This window comes from Osmerus mordax, chromosome 22 (genome assembly GCF_038355195.1).
Source record: "Osmerus mordax isolate fOsmMor3 chromosome 22, fOsmMor3.pri, whole genome shotgun sequence".
NCBI classification, from domain to species: domain Eukaryota; kingdom Metazoa; phylum Chordata; class Actinopteri; order Osmeriformes; family Osmeridae; genus Osmerus; species Osmerus mordax.
In genome coordinates, this window is record NC_090071.1 from 11295295 (window position 1) to 11309460 (window position 14166).

General features: G+C 48.8%; 2 protein-coding genes across 2 annotated transcripts in view; one reads left to right on the forward strand and one right to left on the reverse strand.

The window, feature by feature from the left end:
- Positions 1 to 3235, forward strand: part of pcca (propionyl-CoA carboxylase subunit alpha) — a gene marked incomplete in the record, with an annotated part of 14634 nt that extends 11399 nt beyond the window's left edge. The window contains 3 exon segments of the mRNA XM_067260045.1: positions 871 to 1011; positions 2057 to 2134; positions 2338 to 3235. Coding sequence (XP_067116146.1) covers positions 871 to 1011; positions 2057 to 2134; positions 2338 to 2406 — 288 coding nt within the window.
- Positions 3236 to 4249: 1014 nt separating this feature from the next.
- On the reverse strand, positions 4250 to 10069 carry marchf4a (membrane-associated ring finger (C3HC4) 4a). The gene is given in 8 exon segments (XM_067261020.1): positions 4250 to 4309; positions 4343 to 4527; positions 4619 to 4762; positions 6370 to 6496; positions 6498 to 6563; positions 6801 to 6956; positions 9546 to 9877; positions 9880 to 10069. Coding segments are annotated over 8 exon segments (1260 nt in total).
- Positions 10070 to 14166: the final 4097 nt, after the last annotated feature.

A 14166-nucleotide genomic window follows, 5' to 3' on the forward strand; every position in this document is an offset into this window, starting at 1 on the left:
AAGTCCCTCTCCCTACCCCACATGAGGTTTAGGAAGCAGGAACAGGAAGTGAGGTCAGAGGTTGAGACCGGCCTGTGTAAAAAAAGGCCCCCTCCTGGTCAGATCAGACCAGTCACTAATAGCCTGGCCTTTTAAACTCTTTAATGGACTGCTTAATGGCTTCCTGCTATTCTTGTGTTTGTGTGTGTGTGTGTGTCCCCTGTGTGTCTTGTGGACTGTTGTGGCAAACAGCTGTCAGGATCTTCCTACTTCCCTCCCTTCTTGACTTGGGGTGATGCGCACACACACACTCTCTTGTTGCTATATTTGCATGCGGACGTGTGTCTAAGTTGCTGTGCGGCTTCCTCGAATGAATTCCTGGAAAGCGTGTGTTTCCCCGTCGGTTGTGGAGCTCTCCGGGGCCTCGGCGTCCCTCGACAGGTCCTGATTCAGGAGCGCAGCAGGTCACCTCATCCCGGACGAGGGGAGAGGAGGGATGACTTATGTTCATGTTTTGGGGAGGAGGTTGGGGAATTTTCAGCTGTGGAGAACCGAGCTCTGACAAAGTTCGGAAGTCACATAGACACAATACACACACACACATCGGAGCAGTCTCCTTGTTCTAATTAGCATGCAATTAGCATCCAGCCAAAGCTTAACGAGGCCAAGGCAACCCACTCAGAACTGCCCACATTTAAATTAAACAGCCACTTAATGAGTTGCTTAAGAGTGTACAAGCAAAGTTAGATGGACGAACTGTCGGGTGGCTGATGGCGGTGTGTGTGTGTGGGGGGGGGTTTGCGTAGGTGTAGGGGGTGAGGGATTGTCACTGCCATCTTCTGGACAGTGTAAGTAACTCCTTTGCTCGTGTGCGCACGCGTGTGTTTGCAGTTCAAGGTGCGTGTCTTAAGTAAGCAGGCAGCCGCGCTGAGTTCCTACATGCCAGAGAAGGTTCCAGAAGACACCAGCAGCCTCCTGCGCTCACCCATGCCCGGTTCAGTTGTAGCCGTTTCCGTCAAGCCAGGAGACACGGTGAGAACATGCACATCCGTTTCTCACATGCTAAGAACACATTTACATTTATTCATTTAGCAGACGCTAAATCCAAAGCGACTTCCAAGAGAGAGCTTTACAAAAGTGCATAGGTCAATGATCATAAACAACGAGATAGACCCAAAAACATTGCAGGTAACCAAAACATGAAGCATACATTGTGAAAAGCAAATAAGTGCCAATACGAAGAAACATAGGAGCATGTAGTTAAACAAATGACAAATTAAACAACATGAACCTCAAAAGTGCAAGAGTGTAGCCTACCTGTAGGAAAGCAGGCAACAATAATATAATTTACAGCGAGTACAAGTAGTTAAATCAGTTAAAAACTAACCAACAAGTGCAACAAGTCACTCAATAAGTGTCATTGTGTTCCTTGAGGAAATAACCTAACATCAGATCCAACAAATCTTTCTTAAGTACCGTTGTAATCCCTGAACAAGTGCATCTTTAGCCTTTTCTCGAAGGGGGGGGAGACAGTACACATGTACTGGTCACACGTAAACAGGCCACACATCACACTTATACCTGTACACTGTGCCATACTTTTACAGGTTACAGTAAATCCATAGTAAGCCTTGACCAAAATCAATACACTAAGTAACACACACACACAGCCTTTCTCTTGCTCCTACTCATGCACATACACACTTTTCTGTTCCACTCAGTTGCACACGTCCACAGACAGTAATGGAGATAGCTGTTGTTCTGAATATTACATGTGCACGGTGGCGCCTGCTAATGAGGCCATGTCTGCTGTCCTGATGACTAGCTGCAGCTCGAGGCCTGTCTGATGTCCGTGTGAGATTGGTGTTCCTCAGCCGAGCCGGGTTCTATCATGTTGATGTTCCTCAGCCGAGCCAGGTTCTATCATGTTGATGTTCCTCAGCCGAGCCGGGTTCTATCATGTGGATGTTCCTCAGCCGAGCCGGGTTCTATCATGTTGATGTTCCTCAACTGAACCGGTTCTGTCATGTTGATGTTCCTCAACTGAACCGGGTTCTATCATGTTGATGTTCTCCAGGTGGCTGAAGGCCAGGAGATCTGTGTGATCGAGGCCATGAAGATGCAGAACAGCATGACTGCTGCCAGGACTGCCAAGGTAACCCTAACCTCACCGATGATGATGTTATAATGTATTCATTTAACAGACACCTTTATCGAAAGAGAAGTACAGCGGAGGGATTTGAACCTGCAACCTGTTGATCTCCTTTCAAACACTCCACCCCCGAGCCATACTTTCTGTTGATGTTATTGTGTTTGTTGTTGTTGTTGATTATGTTGATGTTGTTTGCCTCATCCCAGGTGAAGAGTGTCCACTGTAAGCCTGGAGAGACTGTGGGGGAAGGAGACCTGCTGGTAGAGCTGGAGTAGATGACCCCTGACCTGTGACATCACCACCACCTGGGTCCAGGATCACGAAGACCTCAATAGGAAGTGGAGGACAGAGGAATGGGCTTAGGGACAGACAGACATGAGTAGACTAGACCCAACATTCCCCATTAGTTTTTTTTCCTTTTGTTGTTTTGGGTTATTCCCTTTGGTACTCCCACCCTCCAGTATCAAGCTACGGGATTGGCTGGGAGGTTGTACGGTTCTCCAATAACAAGGATGTGTTCTTGTGCCTTCACCCTCAAAGAAGAAGGTTTCCATGTGGCCAGCATGTTACATCATATCACGTGTCCCATGTTGAACTGTTACGGTAAACTCTTGACCGGGGTCAGTTCAGTTTTAACTCCAATTCAGGAATAAATCATTGTCGCTGGACAGATTGCTTTAAAGGATGATTACCATTGTATTATAATAGTCAACACACAATATAGCTGTATGCATAGACAGATTTCTATTACAGCTATTGCATTTAGCTAAAACCTGAATTTAACTGATCCAGTCCTTCAATGTAATGTGTATTAAAACCCTTAGTACACAACTCCCATAGCTGAATGTTGACTCCATTTACAAGGAAGTCTTTGCCTTAAATATCCAACCTAATAGACACCACTGACGGGGGTGGGGGTGGGGGTTGTGTTTGTGTTTCCATTTCTATATGTCTGATTATATTTGTACATTTTTGGGACATAATTAGATTTTAAAAGACCCCTACCCAAACACACACACACCCCTGGCCTGAATTGTATGTTGTCCCAGCCCCATTGGGACCTAGCCCAAACGATATTCTGCCGTGTGTGGAAATGGGAGGGGAGAGGGGAGGAGAGGGAGGGAGGGGGAGAGAAGATAGGACCTTGGATTACCTTTTACACTCCTCTGCTCTGCCAGTCCTCTGATGATGAATCACATGTGGAGATCCAATAACGTGTGTGTGTGTGTGTGTGGTTGCAGGGACTGGCTAGGTTGTGTAACCCATTTAGCTTCCTCTGTGTACATGTAGCCGTGTTATTCACATGGTGCTGGGTAGAGATGAAGGAACGTGGAGCAGGGCTGTGCTCTAACACGACGGGATAGATGAGAGCATGTTCTCCGCTACATAGCTGACACCCGTCCAGGTCTTCTCAAATCAGTGGTTTTCTAACGAATGACGCCTCACATCACTAGGGTCAGGGGTTATGATCGAAGGGTTGGTTGGTTTGTTTGGGAGTCTGTAGGCAAGCAATACCCTCGTGGCAGTCACCAACACAACAACTCTTTGTACTTTTGGCTCTTGAAATGATTTTGTAATAAAATGAGAAAGATGGAAATTCAGTGGCATTTTGTTTGTTTTGAATTGTTGTGAATGGAGGAAATGGAATAAAGAAAAGTGATGCTTTGACAGCGTGTCCTGTTTCCAGCGGCTGAGTTTGTTGTCACGTCTCAGGCCTGTAAGGTCAGGAGAGTGGTGGAGAGAACACAGAGAGAGAGAGAGGGAGACCAACACAGAGAGACACCCAGTATTGAGAATGGAGACCGTCACAGATTGAGAAGCACAGGCTAGGAAAAAAAAACTAACTCACTACTCTACGAGAGGAGATAAGTATAAAAGCAGGAAGGAAGGGAGAGGGGGGACAGGCACATTGAGAGGGAGACCTTGTTTAGACACCCTGCCAACATCATATCCACAGATGAAAAAACGTATTTTATTACATCATCGTCTGTTGTTACAAACACAGGAAACCGAATCGACCCCCACACCCAGTGTCTGACCTAGTCCCATCTCTGCAGTAGAGTCTTTCGCTCTCCTCCACGCCTGTCTCGGCAAACAGCCACTAGGCCTCAACCGAGCTCAGACCGTAGTAACTCTCATGACCAGCTCTCGGCTGCCTTCGCTGGGCTCAGCTGGGACCTGGGCGAGGACCTGTGGCTGGATCTGTGCGACCCGGGGGGCCTGCTGTCTGAAGTGGCTGAGCAGATGGAGGAGGTTGTAGGGGCAGTGGTGATGATAAGGATGATGATGCCGCCGGTCCGTTAACGACGACGCCTGTCCGTTGCTCCGCTCCGACAAAGAGTCCTGCGTGGTTGCCGTGGAGGCGGTCGCTGCGGTGCCCAGGGCATGGGCGGCGACTGCAGCCATGAGGGAGGAGGTGGAGGGGGAGGCCGGGTCGTCCCCGAGGCCGGCCCCAGACGAGGCACCGTTCCTGGGATTGGGCAGGGCCGGGGGCCTGGGTGTGGGGGCCGTATTTCTGGTGGTCCTCCGTGTCTTTGGTCTTATCGTAGTTTAGGACTTTCCACTGCTGGTTAACAGCCTGCCAGCGGTTGAAGATGCGGAATACAGAAGGCCCCTCGTGGATGATCAGAGCTGGGGAGCGGGAGGGAGGTTGGGCACAAACATCCACACACACACACGTAAACAAACACGTTTGCTGTTTAAATGATGGCAAAGCCTTGATGGGGAAGGACCCCCTCTGTTGCTTGGAAACCTGACCCCTGTGTGCATGATGGTGAGGACGCGGTTTGGCACGTTTACCTCATAGGTTTGGCGGTAGGTGGCGGTAGGTGGCATCTCTTGGATTATCTATCCCCTTTCTCTCCTCTCCCCTCACCTTCTCTTCTTTTCCCTTGTCCTCTTACCCCCTATCCTGTGCTCTACTCCCCTCCCGTCCCCACCCCTTCCTTTCCTCCCCTTCTCTCCTCCAGTGAAGGGTTCATTTATCTGGCCCATCAGTACTCTCCAGGAAAGACATACATCACCGCTGAGCTCTGGAGGGACTCTCCCATTGATTTACTCTGTGTGTGTGTGGCGTGTGTTTGTGTGGTGTGTGTTTGTGTGGTGTGTGTGTGTGTGAACTACTACAGATGAAGCGATGCAGCTTGCTCTCTCGAGCCTATTCATGAAGCCCTTGTTTCCTCTCGGAAGAGATCATCTCATATGACCTGCCTCTCCTCTGTGTCACAAATCATGTATGCTCTTCTAAAACATTCTATCCTTGTTTGTATTTTTCCAGTTCTGGTTCATCCCCACACAACCTAGTATGTCCTTTAGTGTGTATATAACACTACCTACAGTATGTTGTCCTTTAGTGTTTATGCACCACAATATCTGCTATGTCCTTGATTGTGTATGCAACACACGACCCACACACCACCTAGTGTGTGTAACACAGAGGGTACCATGTCTCCTAGCTCAGAGATGGTGCTGCCACCAGACATGATGGTTGGGTTTACTAGAGGCAACAGCTACTGGACCTCCACTCCACACACACACAAACACACACGTCATACACACACACACTCATAGACATACACTCCTGCCAACACATTTTAACAGACATACCATGCACACCAATACGGACTCACATTGACTTGTAGACACACACACACACACACCTTTATCTTTTAATTATATCTTCCCCACTGTGGGAGTCACATTCTCCTTCTCAATTACTGCTTAGGAAAGCAGGATGGGATTTGTGTTTGTAAGTGTTTGTGTGTGTGTGTGGGTGTCTGCGTGTGTGAATAAGTACTCATGGGCCGGACTTGATTAGTTTGTTCAGCTTGGACCTTGTAGAAGGGCCCACTCATGCTTGTGTGTGTAGGTGTGTGTTTATTAGGTTTAATAACTACATAGAGTGCCCAGTCATTGACTGTCTCAGACTCCAGTAGCCAATTAAACTTAGTATCTTGAAGTATCAGCCTCAACCTAAACCTCAGCCCCACTCTTTCCTTCAGCCCTAGCTACACCACCAGCCCCATGCCCAGCCTCTGTCCTCAGCCTCGACACCTGCCCATCTCTAGCACCAACCCTAACCCCCATCTCTAACCCCCCAACCCAGCCCCATCTCGAGACGAAACCCCAGCTCTAGCCCCAGTCACAGCCCCAACCCCAGCTCTACCCCCAGTCACAGCCCCATCTCTAGCCCCAACCCCATCTCTAGCCCCAACCCCAGCTCTAGCCCTTCTCCTCACCGATGCAGACCAGGTCCATGAAGCCGTACATGGCGTAGCAGATCTGGAACAGCAGGTCCTGGCGCTGCCAGCGGGCCGAGGGGCTGATGGAGGACCACACCAGCCAGGAGATGCTGGCCACCAGGAAACAGGGTCCCCAGGACCGCCGCCGCGATCTGGACCCTCTCGATCACCGTCAGGGAGATGGCCTGCCACTGAGCCCCATCGGAGGACAGAGGGTTAGGATACACACGCCACCACAGAGACTGACACACACACACACACACACACCTACAAAGAAGTACACACCTACAAAGAAGTACACACACACACGCATGTACACAGAGACGCCCTCACGAACACACGTACACAGAGACTCACACGCACACACACGCACGCACACACACGCTTGTGTGTACACGCACGTCCTTCAACGTCCTCCTCGCACACACCTGAAGGGGGTTCTTGGCGCTGATGGCGATGACGTGGTACTTGTAGTAGCACAGCTCACAGCTCCACGACCCTCTCTCGCTGATCCACTTGATGAGGCACAGCTCATGGGTACAGCGCACTGACCCGCTACAGCGGCACGGGCTCAGTAGCTCCCCCTACAGGACGGAACAGGAAAGCCTGCAGGTTGATGGTTGTCGTATCCCAGACGATAGAACCAAATAAATAGTCCCCGAAGTGGGCCACCTCTGCCGTCAGGTGTGGCGAACCAAGCACGCCTCAACTTCATCGCATCGAACTGGAGCAACTGCTTCTGTTTTCTTGGAGTGTGGGTGTAGGCGGTTGGATCTGTCTAAGTGTGCGTGCCCTGTGTTCACGTGATCTGGGGTGAGGTTTCTCTCCTCCCCAAAGCTCATGTAATCTGTTTTGAGCAGACACCTCCTCCGAGATTAATCCTTACCCCTCTAATCCTGTTATGTGTGAAAGTGTAAGTGTGTGTACATGTGTATGCCCCCGTGTGTGTGTATTTCTGTATGTGTGTAAGGGTGCGATTTTGAAATCAGAGCACTCTACCATGAACCAGTCAGTTCTAATCCTATCAAAGAGTAGAGAGAGAGATAGAGATAGAGAGACAGAGATGGAGGGAGACAGAGTTTAAGAGGGTAAGAGAGATAGAGAGGAGGAAAGAATAGAGGGATACACAGACAGTAAGAGGGTGTGAGTGAGAGAGGGTGTGAGAGAGGGTGTGAGTGAGTGAGGGAGAGTGAGAGTGAGAGTGAGAGTGAGAGTGAGAGTGAGAGTGAGAGTGAGAGAGAGAGAGAGAGAGAGAGAGAGAGAGAGAGAGAGAGAGAGAGAGAGAGAGAGAGAGAGAGAGGAGATACAGGGTAAAGATAAAGTTAACGCCATCAGTCTGCACCCTGCCCTGCCCAAGAGCTACTACAAGTCGTCTAAAAGGTTTGGGCTTGAATGCCTTGCTCAAGGGCCACCGTGACTGCAAAGGCTGGTGTAGCCGGTGCCCCTAGTTTTAACACTCACTGGTCCAAACTAACTAGGTTCCTGCCACTCCTAAGCATGGGACCTCCTAAACACATTCTCTCTCTTTCACACACACACACACACACACACACACACACTCAATTCCTGCTGAGCGCTCAGAAGGCTAGAGATGAAAGCTGCCAAAGGCAGAGTGACATCATTTGACGGTCATTAAAACACAGACAGACTGAAAGTAGCTAGGGCTAGGACAGGTACAGGGACTTAGACTGGGACTATCAATTGATCCATGACTGGGGACGGGACTGGGGCTGGGATTGAGGCTGGAACTGGGGCTGGGGCTGGAACTGGGGCTGGGATTGAGGCTGGAACTGGGGCTGGGGCTGGAACTGGGGCTGGGATTGAGGCTGGAACTGGGGCTGGGGCTGGGGCCGGGACTGGGGCTGGGATTGAGGCTGGACCTGGGGCTGGGGCTGGGACTGGGGCTGGGATTGAGGCTGGAACTGGGGCTGGGGGGTAGTGGTGGGGGTGGGAAACTGAGGTCGGTGTGTGCACAGGAAAAGGCCTATTTTTTATGTGAGTGGCATGCAGGCCAAGAGTGAGAGAAAGGGCTTTGAATGGTTGAGTGGAGCAGGAGATCATTCAGCCATGCCCAATCCTCACCCCTGGACTCTCTCTTCATCTTAACTGCGGCATACACACACCATACATCATAAATCCATAATTTCAGACCACCGTGGCTCCACTTCTTGCTGCATGTTTTTCCCCCTCAATCTGCCTTTCATTCATCTCATCTCAATTTCTCCCATTCTCCATCGCTGTCCATGTCTCCCTCTTTCAGTGTCTCCATTTCCCCCTCTCTCCCCATATCTCCTTGTCTCCACCTCTGTCTATCGCTCCCCGTTTCCACATCGCCCTCACTCAATTTCTCCCTCCCCCTCCCCCCCCCCTCTCTCTCTCTCTCTCTCTCTCTCTCTCTCTCTCTCTCCATCTTTCCCTCCCACCAGTTTACATTCCATTCCCAGGTCATTGTGACCCACCGTCGTGGTGCAAAAGGTGGGTCACAATGACCCGAAGGCAAGCACAAGGGCTATTCTCCTTATCTAAGACCAAGCGTGGGTTACTGAAACCCACACCGAGTCAACATGGCTGTGGCAGGGGGCGAAAATCTCATATATACTTTGGGGGGGACGGGACAATTACATGACATTTTCTCAAGAGCCATTTGTTGAGGGGGGGCACCAAAAGAAGTGCTGTAACACATTACCCACATTGTAATGTATATTGGGGGGACAAATCGTATTTTGCCTAGGAATGGGGGGGGGGGGGGGTTGTGCCGCCCCCCCCCCCCCCCCCAGGGATTTCCGCCAGTGAGCTGTGGGTGTGTGAGGCCGTGAGAAAATCATTACCTGTCCTCTCAAGCGTGTAATTGCTCCTGTGTGTGTGTAAAGTATCAACACAAGGCTTAGACTGGAAAGACAGAAGAGAGAGAGAGAGAGAGAGAGAGAGAGAGAGAGAGGAGAGAGAGAGAAGAGAGAAGAGAGAGAGAGAGAGGAGAGAGAGAGAGAGAGAGAGAGAGAGAGAGAGAGAGAGAGAGAGGAGAGAGAGAGAGAGAGAGAGAGAGAGAGAGAGAGAGAGAGAGAGAGAGAGAGAGAGAGAGAGAGAGAGAGAGAGAGAATACTATAGAGTTGTAAGACCACTCTTCATCATCCCAGCCAATCAAATATTAGAACTCTCTAGTCATATTGTCTCACCTGCTCAGGCCCTTGGAAGCAGATCCGGCATAGGGGAGTCCTTGAGCCGCTGTCCGTGCAGCTGTTAACCGACATCCCCTCGTCAAACTTCTCCTTGGAACAGTCCTCCGATGAACTGCCATAGTCCAGAGGTCCTGCCTGCCCCGTGGCCGGCCAGTCCTCAACCACTTTCGGCTGATCCGTCCCGGCAGATCCCGCTGCCGGTGGCGCAGGTGCATGCTGGGCTGTTGAGTCGTTCGTGTTGGCAGCATTGCCGGTCGCATTGCTTTCGTTGTTTTGCCCGTTCATGGGGCTTGATGCCGGTGGCGGGGCCGGCGGCCTGAATAAGAAACCTTCAGGTCACTGAACAAAACGCAACAGCGGCCGTTGGGCTTGCCCTGGCGGCGGAGCTGCATCGGTGTGTGGCCTAGAGATCCCCAGCACCATACAATCACCCGAGAGACAACAACATGTGCCCGTCTGGTCAGATGTGAGAATACAGGTGTGGACAGATTGAATATCAGAGCAGCGCCGCTGAGGTACATAGATATAATAGACAAGCTTACTGTGTTGCAGGATCAGGGAGACCATTCTCCTCTCTTGCTTCTCCTGTTGAGCTGTATCAGTATCATGACATTCAATTGTTGATTTTCAAATGAACGCCCCAAAGCGTTCTGGTTCTGATGTGGGCAATAATACGATGGGGAAATGTTGTCCGCGCGCCACCTCACACATCTGTCCTTTCAACTCTGGTCCGGGTTAGCTACATCCTATCATACACGAGATTAAATCGACCTCGCCATTCGTGGGAATAAACAAAAGCGCCTACACGCTACATCACAAAATTAATGAACCAGCACAATAATCTCCTTCTACCTCGGAGAACATGGATACACTCGAACTTATTGAACATGTTATTCAGCCAGAATCCATACCGTATGATAGCCTATGACCCACTCAGTCTATAGCTTCGTCCAGGGAAGGACTTCAGACCGTCCAGACCTTCTCATCCTCAACCCTCTCTTCTGTTGTCGATCGATTCTGTAACGTGCCATGCCCATACATTCATTAGTCCTGTTTATCCAACCGCGGGTCTCACATCAACCCTGCTGATTCAGGTTAGGTATGATGGTGGCTATTCACTCCCAATCCCATGTAAGATTCATAGCCGTCATGTCGCTGTGGGCTTCCCGCAGACCATTTAGCCTACTACCGTCCCCCGTTGTCCTGTTTGCCGAGCTTCTGTATAGCCTTCCCTGGGGTGGTCCACCGCTGGATAGGCAGTGGTTGTCCGACGTTTTAACAGCTTGACTAGCCGATGCAGTTTGAATTGGGGGGTTATCCGCACATACCTCTAATGTCTGAGAAGGTTCCTTAAACAAAAGGCTGAAAGAACCGTCTTCGATGTCATGGACCTGGCATGGAGGCAGGCTCCCCAGAATGCGAGCATATCTTCCGACTGAGCATCCTTTTGGTAACCTACCAATTTCCATCATTGAAGGAGACAAGTATTTCAAGTCACCCAGAAAGCGTTGTTTCGATGCATTTCTGTACATCAGATCAGCTCAACCCAAACGAGGAGCGCTGTTCCGGGGTTTTGTAATTTGTTGGACGCGGCAGTCTCTAGCCGCAGGTTCAGCACCATTATGGCTTGGATAGCTCCCAGGCGCGGGCACGTCTCACAACACCAGGGGCCGAGCACGGTCTGACAGGGAGAACTGCTTTCTTCTTGACTGCTGGAGTCTTACCAACAGGCTTCGGGGGTGGGGGAGCATACGTTAATGTACTGCCAAGATTCAGATTATCATATTGGATCATGTTTCTGTTGACCCCTACGGCAGTAAACTATAGTTTATGTTTCGGAAAGATATCACTACGAGGCCAATTCTGATGTGAAGCCTACAGTAGGCTAGGCTAGGCTAGAGAACATCAACTTTCCTTCCCCACATACACAGTTTTGAGCACGCATAGATCTAGGTCTCATAGGATATAGGCTTGCGTCTTTAGCCTGGCCCTCTCATAATGATGAATGTGGACTATGGATCAGTGTATTTCTGTAGGTCTATTTATTCGGTCCGCTTTGACTGAGCACTAGCTCTCTTGAATTTGCCAGGGAATTAGTTAGCTAACATTTGTACTGTTCGGATCTCCTTCCAATCTCAGGCTCCGATACAAAAAAAGTTGCTGGCTTTTGAGTGCAACTGGTTTACATAGCCTACATAGAATCAAAAATAGAGTTGACTGAAAATTGCATTTTTTCCTCCCCAAAATATTCTCTTGGAACTCGGCAAAAAAAAATTACAATCGTTGACCTCGTTACCACGGTTACTTTAACTTCCTATGTGAATTTCCATTCTATTCAAATAAAGCCAGAAAAATGTTAAACGCGCTGTTGAGCAGATTGAACATGGATTGCTAGAAAGGGGAAAAGTAAGTAGTAACAAATAAGAAGCCAAATTCTTCCGTTTGAATTGAACTTTGTTCAAGTTAACTTGACTCGCTTTGCCTCCAAATCCTCCTTGCCTCGCTACGCGGTTGACGATATTTCTCGCTTTATAATCCTATGTAGGCCTAGTAGCTACAGTACTACAGTATCTCTAGAGCTACGGATAGGTGGACTGTTAGCTGGCAGGCTCATGTACAGAAACTAGCTAGTTGTATTGCAGGCATTGGATACGTGTAGAAAAAACACCCTTATTAAAGGACAATAATACACTGTAAAGTAATACATTAAGAGGTAATCAGCTATGTAGGCCTAATCCATTTTTAGACTGACACTTAAGACCCACAGTTTTCCAGAAGGTAGCTAGCTAGCTGTATAAGTTTGTTTAAATGTTCATAATTACATATCAGTAGGAACTCTGATGGCATTTGGACTGACACTGTCCCTTGCAGGTGATTAAGGAGACCAAGCAGAGATGGGAAAAGGGGCAGCCATTTCCAAGGACCTCTCCTATCTCTACGAGAGGCTCCTCTTCAAGCTTTCCGATGATGGTTTCCAAGACGTGTGGAGCATCGGTAGCTTCTTAGTCATCTTCATCTTCTGCACCATCACTATCACTCTAACCCTGACCGTCATCATCAGCTGGTGCTGTGGCTGGTGCTTTGAGAAGTCGTCCCAGAACATCAGCAGGGGCCAGCATTGGGCCCCTCAACCCGTCCATGTCACGAGTGATTGTCCTCACAGATGCAGAGGATAACCAGGAACGCACACACACAACACTCCGGCATGCTCAGCACACCAGGACCGGTGTCTCTCACGGAGAGGCCGCTGACCAAGTTGAAGGCCAAGCCTGCTAAAAAGAGGAAGAAGGAAAGGAACGACATGCCCAGATCTGTCTCGGTGAAGCACAGGCGCAGGAAGCCGACCTCCCACTCGGATAAAGCCCAAAGAGGCCCCTGTCTAGAGGCCACTCTGACTGCTGTGTCTGCTTATGCACCGAGGTGACAGAGCTATGGCAACCACAGATAAAGCACTAATCCCCCAAAAAGAAGCATTTGTGTATATAATTCAAACAATAAGTCATTGTTGTAATAGTGAGAATATATGTAAAGGTAATATTCATATATTCAAAATTATATTTCATTGCATTTATGTAATTTAAGAAACATGTATTTATATTAGGCTATATTAAATATAAATCATTGTTATCTGGGCCTAGGACCTCTCTGACAGTGAGGCCTTTTACTGCTCACAAAAACGTCATTGTTAACTGGCCTTCAAGAGGATTTCCTTAAAAGCGACAGAGTAGACCTTTTCGGATCCAGATGGAATTAATCCAGCATGGTGGCTCATGCAGAAAGGGATGAAAGAGATGGGTAAGCCATGCCATAACCCATAAGACTGCTCGTTTTTGAGTTTGTCAGTATGTGTGTTCTTGTGCATTTGGGTCACCACGACCATCTCGCTGTTTGTGTGTGTCTGTGTCTATATGGTGGCACGGTGCCCTTTTCAAAGCATTAGGCTGATAGCAGTGGCATTTGGTGAAGGTCACTCGCTTGTAGCTGCTCTTGTGAGGTGGTATCGCACCAAAAGGCATTGCATTGAATGTTGTCATATATTTCATGCAGTTGATATATTTTATTATTGCATTGGGATGGTGAATAAAATCTACCAAGACACCTATAAATCTGAGACAAGACTGACTGAGTCAGAAGAGGTCGTCACACTATGAACTAGTCAGCTGTACAAACATACAAACCACCCAATACTGATAACACATACGAGCTTGTGAAGGGTTTTGAGTAAGATTAAAAACCGGAATGTCCAATCATGGGAGTTTCTGCTGTCCTCTGGTGGTCATAAGGGAGCAGAGTTTAAAGGTATGCGACCTGTTAACATTTCAACAGCAGACACACGGTTTTTTTCCCCTTTATTTTTCATTTCATCTAGCGACGCTTTTATCACAGTGATGTGCAGGAAAAAGGAGAGGATTTGAACTTGTGATCTCTGGATAGTAATATAGACAGTAGAAAGAACATTTTATACCGATAAAAGTAGAGAAACAGTAATCTACAATGCTAGCAAACGTTGCGACTGTGAATGCACCCCGTTGAGACCGTGACGTAGCACGTGACAAGAAGAGATACGTTCGTTTCAACCAGCAGTTACATGAATCAACATCATCAAACGCCGCCCATC